At 39.4% G+C, this 13,672-nt stretch overlaps 1 protein-coding gene across 1 annotated transcript in view; it reads right to left on the reverse strand.

Annotated features, from left to right (window-relative positions):
- olfml2a (olfactomedin-like 2A) overlaps positions 1–13,672 on the reverse strand; it is a 29,967-nt gene that overhangs the window by 13,867 nt on the left and 2,428 nt on the right. Inside the window, exons 2-4 of the mRNA XM_077560179.1 lie at positions 2,357–2,620; positions 1,618–1,725; positions 1,326–1,496 (exon numbers count right to left, since the gene is read on the reverse strand). Of these exons, the coding sequence (XP_077416305.1) occupies positions 1,326–1,496; positions 1,618–1,725; positions 2,357–2,620 (543 nt within the window). The remainder of the gene's footprint in view (positions 1–1,325; positions 1,497–1,617; positions 1,726–2,356; positions 2,621–13,672) is intronic.

A 13,672-nucleotide genomic window follows, 5' to 3' on the forward strand; every position in this document is an offset into this window, starting at 1 on the left:
GTCCTCGGGGGCCGGTAGTCCCGCAGGTTTTGGATATTTCTCTCCTCCAACACAGCTGAAGCTCATCAGCAAGCTCTGCATAAGCATGATAACGACCTTGTTGATTGGAACAGGTGCGTTGGAGCAGGGAAACCTCAAAAACCTGCAGGACTACCGGCCCTCGAGGACCGAGTTTGGACACCACTGCTGTACAGCTACACTAATGCTAACAAACACGTATGGTGTATGTGCCCCCACTAGTCTGAAAAGGGCATTCGGATTAATATTGCATTCGTAGAATATGAATAAAATAAAATCCACTTGTTTTTATCCATCTTACGGGAGGCCATTTTGCTACTTGTTGTTGAGTGAAGATGACATCACAGTTGTTCAAGGCTCGGGTAATGACCAATCACCAGAAGTGGGCATTCCATCAGTACTGACGGACGGCCACTTTGTTGACAAATGACGAGTTGTCTGACGACCAGTCCTAATGGTTAAAATGACACGACAAACTGACAATTACAGTTTGGTCCGGCTTGGGAAAATGACAAACTGATAATGGCGGAAGGGTGCCCAGGGCACTGACGAATGAAAAGGTTGTAAATTGCCCATTTGCCAATCATTGCTCATCTGTTGGAAGCCGAATCGTGATTCGGCCCTGAGCTACTGTGATGTAATTTTTTAGACGACAGCTAGTGACAAAATGGCCACCACCAGAGGTGGATAAAACCGGGTGGATGATGTTGCTTAACTCATATTCCATAAACACAATATTAATCACTACACAGTCGATTAGTCGGGTTGCATAGTATAGAAGACCAAAACTGCCGAAATTAAAAATAAAGAAATGAAGAAAGAAAGAAAAGTGAAAATATAAACGGATATAAAAAATATAATTCAAACGTACAAATAAAAAAATATAAATAGAAATAAAAACAACAAAATATATACAGCCTCCTCGTTTGAATAACATTTCATGACATGCTGACCGTTTCAGCAGCATGAAATAAAAAAATATGAAAGTGGAGAATTTGTATTTATTGACATTTAATCCTATCCATACATTTATTTTTGTATTTATTTCTCAGTATATTTAAATTTTTATCACATTTTATAAACTTTTGTTTATACATAATTGTTTTTATTTCCACGTATATTTTTTGTGTTTAAATTTTTAATTATATTTTGTATATTCTTTTTTTTCTTCCACTTGTATTCATTTATTTATTTTTTATTTTTTGATTTTGGTCCTCCATAGCATAGAACATATTGTAAAGGATATTTTTGGGTTGACTTCCCCTTTTGAAGCCTAACCAGTCTTTGTCCTTTTTTGTAACCTGCACCTTGGTCTCAGAAGAGTCTTTCTGAAGCAGCTGGAGACTGAGGCCAGAGATTTCTTTCTTGATGCTCATCATAATGTTGGAGTAGTTGTCATATCTCTTAAACTGGTTGGTCAGGCTCACCATGCTGTCACGGACAAATTCATTCTCTCGTGTTAGGTTTGTCTTGATTGTCTGCAAAAGGTAGTAACATCGTCATTAAAATAGCATTGTTAAATGAATTACAATACTGTAGCTATAAAACGCTTCACAGTGATCCATCTTTTGAAAACCATGATACAAAGAGATTGTCTACCTCTTCCAGGGTGTTCATCTGAGACACCACCTTGTTGATGTACGAGTGGACTTTCATCAGATCCATGCTGTAAAGGGTTCCCTCGAGGAGGTCCACCATAGATTGGAGCTGGTGGGTAATCCCATAAAAACAGTGTAACAATTATTCATTTTCATGCAATGTGTTTATGAGTCTGACATTATCTTAAGTGCACTAAAACATATTAGCTCTGATTACAACTATTGACATTGCAGTTAAAAAAGAAGAGGGGTTCCTTTCACAGTCCATTTAGCATTATCGAGCTGATCTTGAGTTAATTTAGGTCAGAAGGATCATGAGGCCCTGCTTTCAAGGTCAGTACTCATACTGAAAATTAAATTCAAGCAAATTGTCACCCTTCTGCACCACTGCATGTGTGAATCTGCTTGATAAAAATGAAAATTAAAATTGTGTCCTATATAGGCATCCTCTCATGCCATTGATATACTGCACAATGTTGAGGATTGAATAGATTTAGTGTATACTGTACTTGGAATCTACATAGATTTATTTTTTTTTACTTTGCATGGTATTTGCACAAGTAAACAATCCTGTCACCTCACTGTTGCTAAACGTCCTGAAAAAGTACAATCATGAGTAGGGTGTGATTTTTGGAATCTGCGGCATAAGAGCTCTGACATCTCATAGCTTATGTTTAGGATTTGAGCTCAGTTTTCTTGAGTCATGTTAAAAACGGTGGACTTCAACTTAATCGACTTACCTTTAACAACTCAGGAGCCTGTTTCTTTAGCTTCTCCATCTTCCACTCGTTCTCACAGGGGTTGAGGGAGGATGGTGGCGCGGTGCAGGAACATTTGCAGTCGGAACCCGAGCTGACTGTTTCCACAGTATAGAAGTCCTCCACGCGGACACTGCCACTCCGCAGCCGCATGCAGGCATCCCTGCTCAGGGGCCGCATGATGCACTTACAGCGGCAGTCTGAGCCCTCTGATACCATACGGACAGGTTCTGTCTCTCCAAATATCTGAAAGTGGAAATACATTGTGCAGGATATTTCATTGGTGAAAATAAATGACAGTTGGTGGATAGGCAGATATATTGCGAGGTAAATTACACTAAAAAAACAGTTGGGTCAAAAGTAACGCAATCATGGGTCAAAAATTTGACCCAAATTTCTGGGTTGTTTTATACAAAATGACCCAATTTTTGACCCAAATAAGGGATCGGACCAATATTTATGAGTTCTTTTACACTAAAAGACGCATTTCTTGACTCAAAGTTGGGTCAAAAAGGCCCAAATAGAGGATCGGGAAAGTGGAAATACACAATCAGGATATTTCATTGGTGAAAATAAATGACAGTTGGTGGGTAGGCAGATATATTGCGAGGTAAATTACACTCAAAAAACAGTTGGGATATTTTTGACACAACTGTTTGAGTGTATCAACATTTTGGTCGATGGACTTCCTTTCCTTATACACATTAAAAGCTTAGTAGTTTAATCAACCTGATGAAATATTCTTCCTTTGTTGTAAACAAAATGCAACTCACTACTGGAACTAAAATGTAAATACTGTATGTCATTCTCTCTCCTAGCGGTGAGTTATCCCTCTCAACTATTGTGTCTCCGCTGAACTTACACAAATAAGTATCAATATTTTATCAAAGGAAAACAAGCAAAGGAAGGAAAGTGATCTATACAGAACAAAAAAAAATATATGCTTCCTCTCTTTTGAATATTCACTGTTGTGACTCAGAGGAAAGCCTCAAACAAAGAGACTGCAATATTGCAAGGACTTCATATCCCGATGACCTTCAGTTGTCAAGCACCCTACTGTATGTTAGCTGGGCTTTGGAAGGCCAGTACGATGGCTGGTTTAAAAACAGGAAGCAAACCATGGAAGCCTGGCCAAAAGAGCACACGCCTATATGCGTAATAAAACAGCCTCATAGAACTCAACAGATAATTTGCTTAAAAAAGTAAGTTGTCATCAAAGGCGAGTCAACCCACACAGCAACATCGGACATGCTGATTTACAGTCCAGCTCAAAAAAGAAATGATAATCATAAAGTTGTCTACTTGCAGGACCAAATCCCAATGGTTGCCTCATTTTGATGTGTTGGATTCATGTGCAGATCAAGACTTGCATTTGCATATTGCATACAGTGCAAATATTTGCCCAATTTTGTGGTCATTTATTTTTATTTTATAAATATTTTTTGGGTAAAATGAATGCTTTGCCATTCCTTTTGCAATATTGTACTTTTTGTCTTGTCTTTTTTAAGGGCCTGCTAAATATAGTGCCCACAGTATGTCCAAAATACTTAAGTTTATCAGTGCAGTACTCTCAGCATTTTTAAATGACAAGTAATGTTTTTTTTTAGCTGATTGTGAGGCAAAAAATAAAGGATGTGGTAAGTTTTATTATTATTAGGATTTCTTTTTTTTTTAAATTGGGGTCTTAAGTTTTCGCTAAATAAACACTTCATCACCACTAGACGTACACATGAAATCTTTCTCAATCAACACCTCTGGGCTTCTGTTAATGTGTGGTGGTCATTTTGTCATCAACCACCCTCAGCCTGTATTTTGCCATTTTGTTGTGTTTTGCTATAAGAGGGGAAAGTCAATGTTTAGCCCTCCAGCCAATCACAGAGCGGGGGGGTCCTGTCGCTGAAGGCAGGCGCAATGTTGACGAGAAGAGTGGGGGGTTGAGCCATGGGAGGAGTCCGTTTTGAATTCTTTTGTTTACAAACAGAAAGGGTCAAAACGTAAGAGCCCACCTTTAATAAATATGCCCCCACCCACCACAATTTGTTGTTTAATTACCCATACATATGAGGTGTGTGACAAAAAATAAGATTCTAACCCAAACTACAAGTTTTCCCCTCCAGTGTGCGGCAGACAATGAATGGAGTTTGAGTCGATCAGTGCGTGAGAAGATGGGAGAGCTGTGGCACGACAACTCATGGCTGATTCACCTTGACAATGCGCCTGCTCAAAATGCCCTGAGCTTCCAACAGTTCCTGGCCCAGATGGACATCGCTGTGCTGGAGCAACCTCCCAAACACCTGACCTGACTCAGTGAGGTTTTTTTCTTCTTTCCCAAACTCTATATAGGGGCCATCAAGGGGACCAGTTATAAAGTTATAACGACTTGTATGGCATCAAGATGGCTGTGGCGCTTCTAGTTTCCAATCACATTAATTGGAGGCTGTACAATATTAACAAATTAGGCCTTGAAAACTCAATTACTTTTTAAAATCAGAATAATAATTTTCTTTGTAAAGCAATAAATGCACACAAAATACATAGAAATATAGCAAATGGACTTTTTCTGCTCTTGTTTTACTCTTCGTCCCTGAATTTACGATGGAACGGCAAGCTCAGTGGAGACAGTGGTGGAGGGGGTCAGTGATTGGTGGAGTTGGGGGCTCATTAGTGAAGGAATGCAGGCTGAGTGGTTGGGGAAGGGTGTAGCGGGGGTGACTTGCCTTCCATCCATTCCTGCACGAATACTGAGGAGGAGGAAGAGGAGGAGGAGGAGGGGTATGTCTGAAGCAGAGCAGACTCCTGCATTCAGAACCAGACCCAACCTGACCCATGTCAAGTGAAAACACAGCAGGGTGACAAATGCTACAACCACATGAAAACAGAGTGGATTAGCAGATTACATGTATTTAGCAGAGAAGAGCAGAGCTGCACTTCCCCGAAGCTCTTGGTGGTTTAGCATTGCCCAATTTCCTGGACCATCATTGTGTCCTGTAAAATTCATAAACCTTTCTATTGAATTAATAAGACTGTAGACAAAGTGTGCCCCTAATGGGTGGATATGAAACGTGCATCTGCTAGCAACTACTTTTGATAACCTCCAGTTTTGCTTCCCACCCAGTGGCAACTAACTGTTATAGTCTGGTTTGAAATGTGTGGTCATCTCAGGGTCTCAGACCTTCCATCGTTAACAAAAACTATTTCTCCCCTCAAACATTGAATGAACCTTCTGACTGAACTTAAGGGCCACTACATCCAAGGGACTTTTATGTCTTTTTCAGAGCTCTCAAATAAACTTGACTCGTATTGTTACATTGCGTTGTTTTTCCTCAGACAAGGTACATTCAGAATGAAAAGCCCTAATCCAAAAGTTGTCCTGTGAAAACTTTGTGTGACTAGTGTCAACTTCTGCTCAAAATTCACTCAGATCTCAGATTTACAGCTTGTGAAATAACTCCCAATGATGAAAGTACATTAAAAAAGAGAAAGAAAAACTTTACAAAAGCAATGCCAATAAACCCTGCTGAACTATATTTGACCCCAATCAATGACTGGCCCAAAGCACCCACTTAACTTGCTTCAATTTGGAAATCTTGGTTCTTCAGTACTTCACCTTTCGTCTCATCAAGAAAATTCCCCAAAGCAAAATCACAATAATTTCTCATCACTACAATCAGAAATACTTTTGCATATTCTGCCTTTTCATTTTGCATTGTTGTAAATCTTCCTGACTGTTTAGCGTCTCATACCAAGTTGAGCTACAGCATGAATTCTAAAAATGCACTTATGAGATGAGTAATGAATACTATGCAGTGTTTGAGTCTTTGGCATAGACCTCTGGTGTGATCAAGTATAAGGTCAAAAGAACATGTCTCAACCCAGAGATCATGTCTGACTGCACAGAGGGAGGGAAAAAGCGGACTAGCCACAGAGAACTCTATTAGATCATTTCTGACAGTGATGAAGTGAACCTCCAATTGTGCTCAGGGTTGCAACACAAGATGTGCTATACAATAGACGGTGCATTTAAAAGCTTTCACTGGCCTTAGAATTTCTGTTGTGTGGCCCTTTGTATGTATAACCACGTTGATATAAACAAACATGTCCCGCCTGTGTCATGCCAGAAAGTAATTAGCAGCACAATTATACGTTAAAAGGCAAGCAGGCAGTGGTGTTGCCCTGTGACAAACCTCAAATGCTTGGCTGTATGTTCCAGCTTTGTCTAAATAGAAGTGCTATCTTATGACCACTTTTCTAACAAATGTCACCATAAAACAAAATTCTACTCAGTGCTTGACATACCAGGTAAATTTTGAAGCACATAACTTTAAAATCTGCTTTCATGAACACTCCACACTTCTGACAGAAACATTCCTGCCCAAATAAGTTTTCTTATTTTAAATTAACAGCGCTCATTGTGTGACTGTGAAAATTAACCGTAAACAGTGATGTAATAAGGGATACAGAGTCCTCCAGAGTTACAACTCAAGTCATTGGCAAGGCGATGTTAATGAGCTAAGCACAAAGTGCTTTTGTGAGTACATATCCACATTCCTGCTGAGTCTCATTATTTGTCTAGATACCCATCACAGTACATTGTCATGTCAAACAATACCAACACAAGTGAAGACATTAGAAAGACTTTCGTTACTTTATGGTGACCTCAGCTCTCAATGGAATGATAGTATTTCCCCTGAATAATTGAATAAAACACATATTTCACATAAGTAACATAAAAATATGCCTAAAATTGTTAAATTAAGTCAATTAAATGGAACCACAAAATTTAAGTGTTTTCCCATTTGCATTCCAACAGTTTGTTTAAATAAGCAGCTTGTTGGACTAGTAGTTAGCAGTGAGCACACATTAAAGATATTCTGAGTTCCAATCTTTCCTGTTTTCTTGATTTTCTCCAGGTCCTCCATCTTCCTCCCGTTTTCCAAAAACATGATTTTCTGGCGACCAGTCCTGATTGAACCCTGACTTTCACCCACAGGTTTACTTACTTTTGCATTTAAAAAAATGTAATTGGTAAATTGAAAAAACACTGTTACAATCAAATTGAATATGTCACTCCTGCCTGACACCGTACAACTGTAAAACACTAATAATACAGTGATGGATTTTTTCAGCTATACATATCTACATTTTGTTTAGGCTTGTTCATTACTAATGGGACTCTAATAAAACTAAAATCCTTAGGGGTACAACAAAAAAACACACAATTTGAATCAGAAATGTGGTTTTGATTTACAAAATGCAAGTGCATCAAATCAAACCGCTTCGAATCGTTCACTTCAAAATATATAGATACATATCAAATAATCTTTTATTTAATTAGAGAGAAATACCTTTGAAGGAAATGCCACATTCATAATAACCTACTGACAGTTTCATATTTTTTTTTAAAAAGGCAAGAAACTAATTGCCTCATACCATCTCAAACTCAGCCGTACTATACTGAAGTGGAATCCCACAGAATCAAATCACTTCATTTCAAAATGAACCACCCTTGAGTTGAATAGCACCCCATGAATCAAGATATGTATCAAATCATCATTTATTGGAGAGATGCACAATAGAAATGGGTTGCAGCTGAGTTTCTAAAATTCCATTACAATCAATGCACCTTCCCTGCCAGAGAGGTGACATTCCATGTCCCCAGAGCTAGCTTCAGTAGCCGGGGGTTGGACCTCCAAGATCCCCGCCTTTGGCTGCCGGCCAGCTTACTGCGCACCTGACCCCTTTGGCCCCTCCCACAGGTGGTGAGCCCATGGGAAGGGGGACCCACTTTGCCTTTTCGGGCTGTGCCCGGCCGGGTCCCATGGGTATAGGCCTGGCTCCAGAAGGGGTCCCCGATGACCCGTGTCCGGGCAAGGGAAACCGCGATCCAAAATTGACGTTCATCATAGGGTCTTTTTGAACCATGCTTTGTCCTTTGTCTGGTCCCTCACCTAGGACCTTTTTGCCATGGGTGACCCTACCAGGGACATGATGCCCCAGACAACATAGTTCCTAGGCTAATTGGGACATGCAAACCCCTCCACCAGAATGGTGTTTTGTTATTGGACTTTTGTGCTCACCACGGACTGTCCATAACGAACACCATGTTCAAACGCAAGGGTCTCCATATGTGCACTTGGCCCCAGGACACCCTAGGCCTCAGTTCGATGATTGACTTTGTAGTCGTGTCATCGGATTTGCGGCCGCATGCGTTGGACACTCGGGTGAAGAGAGGGGCGAAGCTGTCAAGTGATTACCACCTGGTGGTGTGTTGTGTAAGATACTGGTCCGACCTGGCAGACCCAAATCCATTGTGAGGGTCTGCTGGGAACGTCTGGCAGAATCCCCTGTCGGAAAGAGTTTCAACACCCACCTGCGGCAGAACTTCTCCCTTGTCGCCGGGGAGGCGGGGGACATTGGGTGGTCTCATGTTGAACCAATGTTTCTTATGCACATACTCATCTACATTTGCAAGTCAAGCCAAGTGGCCCAGGTCCAAAATCTACAGAGATGTTGCCTAGAAGACATTTCATGGGATTTTATATTGGATGTAGAAGAAACAAAAGTATGTTTTCATTACCACTATGATTCTGTCAAAGATAAACAGTATGCATCTGCTGAGAGGGAGAAAATATCTATAAGTCAAGATAATACACATGGGGAGGAGAGAATTATACGGACCTTTTTAGATGCACACTTATGGGAACATGTAATTGATGAATGAGTCAGTAAACATTGTTTTGGGAATTATTAGTTTTAGGCAGACTTATGTCAATCTATTAATTATCCAAGTGAAGGAAAACAAAGTATATATGGGAAAAGGGAATTCATAATGTATGTGCCAAGACTAATGTGTCTCTTTTACATGGGTCATCTGACATTGTCAAAGCTTTTCCCTGGCTCACTGATCGGGTTGAAGGTAGCATTGCAGACAGAACAGGGAGAAGACTGCCAGCTGCAACCGGTGTGACAAGATTAACACCTGAGACTCACTGCCTATAGGGACAAATTGCAACTGCCTTGCAAATTTGCATCTTGGCAAATTCTGCCTAAAACCGGCAGGTGCTAAATCCCAGCCCTATTGTTATGACCAAGATTTGCCAATTTACTGGGAATGTAGTGTAAAAACAGCTATTGTCTTCTGATAAAAGATAAATTAAGCTTTGTTTATTGCCACTTTTAAACAATACTTCACATTGCTTACACTAAATCAAGCCCTCCCCAGTCAAACGATAGAATGCCAAAATGCTCATTCATTCAAATTTTGGCACCGATCAAACACAACAAAGAAAGGACTTCTAAAGTTCATTTAACGACGCCAAGTATCTGCCACTGTGCCAAGCACTGGACACAGTAGACTGAGGAACTGTCTCCTTTTTGTGGCCACTCACCCCTGACCTAGCGCTGATTGTCTTTTGCTTTGTTTATGACCAAAACATGAAACAGGTGCCTGCACTGTTTCCCACGCCACTTGATGGTGCCCTCCATGGCCCCAGTCTCTTCTGAAAGGGCTTTGTTTCTTGTTTTTGCCACTGGCACCAATGTGGCTTCAGAACATATGACCCTTCAGAGACACGTGTTTTGGAGGCAATATTGCAAATCGTATAACAGCATGACATGTGAATACTTCTGTCACACCATTTTCTATACATTAGGCCTCATTTGGATTGTGGGTGACCAGGAGCCTGACTCACAGTTGACTTTGGGCAAGAGGTTGATTAAACCCTGGACTGGCGCCACTCAATCACAGACCAAACATAGACAAACAACACTCACATTCGCACCGCAATTGCATCTTTAAACCAAGAGCAAAAAGAAAATCACAAGTGGTTCATGAAGCTTCATTTTCCCATCCCTACTATAGACACAAATATTGAGACATTCTGTCCATCCATTACCTACACCTACAGGAACTGAAAATGAAAGAAAATATACAGTAAACCCCTTCTTTGGAACTATATCTCTCTGGTAAGACTTTCTAGAAGATTTTGGAAACATTTATGGAATGTTGACCATTCCTACAAAGGTAATTGCTGCTGGAGGAGAGGGCCTGGCTCACAGGTTTTATTTCATCAACAACAACAAAAGTGTTTGATGCAGTAGTTATGGTTCTTTACAGGCAATTTTTAAACAGCCTTCTCCAAGCTGTTCCTCCAATGTTGGAAATATCCGACTGTCCCAAAATGTGTGTGATTTGTCTCTGTCCTCAGTTTATGACGGCTTTTCAAGATCAGGAATGGCTCAAAATGAACTAGTTTGCTTAGGCAGCATAAGGATGTATGGTTACATGGTACAAGAAGTCAGCTTAGTTACGACCCTTACTGTTTTTCATCGGATTATTAATTACAGGTAAGTATGACCTAGAAGTGTTTTACAGATGAACATTTACTGTAATGACTTCATTACCTTATTAATAATGGATAGTAGTAACAGACTTTAACGCCGTTTGTGTTGAGTTTTTGGGTAACTTGTCACCCAATTCATGTCCAACACTAAAAACAACAAGGACAAGTGTTTGCCATGGCAATTAAATAATAAGTTAAGATAAGAGTTTGTTTCTTTCCTGTACTACTACTCTTGTATCTTCTTTGTTTTTAGTAGCAGTCTTATTGTCCTGTGGCACCATGCTGCTACTCACAGGTTGGTTGAGATACTATGCCAGGCATTTGGGTTGGGAGACTAGACTCAGGATTGTTGGTGGTCTCTTTGGAATGGACTCCCACTCAACGTTATGCAAGTTCCCCCTCTGTCAATGTTTAAAACTGGGCTTAAAAAAACGCTTTTATCCTTTTGCTTTTGACTCCGCATGAGACTCAGCATTGTTTTAGTGGTTTATGGTGCTTTTTATGTTACAGTAATAGCTTTGATATTAAATGACACATTTGTATTCCATGTACAGCACTTTGTATGCAGTGATGGTTGTTTTTAAGAGCTCTATAAATAAAGTTGAATTGAGTGGCGATATGGCATGTTGGGTGTGTTGGTCGACAGAGTCACAGTCCACCAAAGATTTTAGCAATCAGAAGTTTAAAATACTTGTGTGTACCTGGCAGCATTAAAAAAAAACACTTTATGAGGTTGGCCCACCTGATCATGATTGGTTACATTTGAAAACATAAGCAACCACACAATATACCATGCAGCCTTTAATTTAAACCAGAGTTTTCTTAAGTGAAGCTTTACTATAGTTTCCTTACAGAAAACATACCCATAATTGAGTTTTCACAGCAGCAGACTGTGGTGTAAAACCAGGCACTCTTTATTTTTCTATCGTCCAGCTGTTTTCCCCACATCATTCAAGTTGTCACCTCCAGCTGATGTGAAGCATAGAGTGCATCCTCTTCATGTCAGCTTGGTAACTGTACAGTTGTGCTCATAAACATGTACATAAATATCACTTAATGACATAAAAATGCTATGACTCATCACCAAAATTCAAATGCATGTGTCTACTCATGTCCTCTTCAACATCTGATATTATCTAAACAAGTAAGGCTTTTGTCACCACATGCTCGATAAGTTTACATACACCTAGAACAGGGGTGCTCAAGTTCGGTCCTCGAGAGCCCCTATCCAGCCTGTTTTCCATGTTTCTCTCCACTAACACACCTGATTCATGATCAGGATCGTCAGGTTTCTGCAAAGCTTGCTGATTAGCTGATCATTAGATTCAGCTGTGCTAAAGGAGGGAAACATGAAAAACAGACTGGATAGGGGCTCTCGAGGACCGAACTTGTAGATATGTAGATACAACTGTATCTCCGCTCAAAATGGTCTGAGTTCGCATTTACACTGAAAGTATTAATGGCAAATACCAATTTAGTACCTATAGCTGATTTTTTGATTGTCGATTTGTATCTACTTATGTAATTATTCTTAACTTTATTGAGCCAAGGCACACATTTTAAGTTAAAAAAAAAGTCTCACAGCACACCACAAAAAGTAGATTTAATTATATACTTTCTGCTATCTCATAGAAGATAATTTCTTTATTCTGACTCTATAAGTTGTTGGCATGAAATTGTCCAATATTCTCTCTCTCTCTGTCCCTTTTTTTTTTTTTAAAGAAAAACACAATTTTTCACTGAAAACTTTAAACTTATCAGAAATACACTCTATATTGTTAATGTTGGTAAATGACTATTCTAGTTGCAAATGTCTAGTTTTTGGTGAAATATCTACATAGAGGCCTATTTTCAACAGTGTTCTAAGGGTAAAAGGTGTTTGCTCATTGAATCAGAAGGTTAATGGATGGCTAATGGAAAATGCTTGTGCAATAATGTTAGCACAGGCTATTCCATGCGAGAAATTGCCAAGAAACACACAATTGTTTGGGTGACGCCAAACACTGGTGTCTTGAGATATGAATCAGAGTTTTTCCAAAATATGACATTTGTTTCACCAAAATATTGTTTTGTTTTTGCTTTCACTTGACTTGCTTGACTTTTGAGTCAAATTTCAAGATACAACCACTGAGGCTGTCAACTTACTTGACAAGCAGCAGTTTGACAGATAATGAACAATTCTTAAAACAAGATGTTCCAAGCTGTTTATTTCCACTTCCATTTAACTGTACTGTCAAACTAAACATAAAATGAAGAAGAATACATTGTGTAATGAATCAAAGCACAAAGCTTTACCTTCTGAACGTATGCTATCTTAATGCTAACAAAAATGATAAACTCTGCTATAGGCTATGGCAGTGTATTAATGCTGTAAGGAATGACTATTTTCAATGCAAATGGTGCAGCAACACGTGTAGACAGGCAATAAATTAATACTTACAGACAAATACCATTTATCCTCTGCACAAAAAAAAAAAAACTATCAATACTGCTGATTATGGAGCCACTTACACTAGTTGAGTGAAACTCTTCTTTGTCTGCATGATTGAATTATACTCCTGGCCAGTGGCCAAGTCATGTACACCACAAGGAGCCACAATTAATTATTTGTGATACATAAACTGTTTAACTCTTAAAATTCTATTAAATTATTTATGTTTTTTTAAGTACAATATTATAAAGTGCTATTTATTTTCCTTATTAAAGGGGAAGTCAAGCCTTTTTTTGTACAATAATATGTTGTATGTGCCCCCACTACCGTTTCTTGGCCCATGATAATGATTCCAATACCCAGTTTTGCAGTATTGTCTGATCCAGATACCGTACCGATACCTAGGTGTTTTTTTTTTCTAAACATGAAAAAGCTGCCCTGCTATTGGTTCAGAGCATTCAAGGGCCAACAGGATATCTTGGCTCAGCATGCAGTGAACACGTCACACATCAGTGAATGTCGTGC

This window comes from Vanacampus margaritifer, chromosome 3 (genome assembly GCF_051991255.1).
Source record: "Vanacampus margaritifer isolate UIUO_Vmar chromosome 3, RoL_Vmar_1.0, whole genome shotgun sequence".
NCBI lineage: Eukaryota > Metazoa > Chordata > Actinopteri > Syngnathiformes > Syngnathidae > Vanacampus > Vanacampus margaritifer.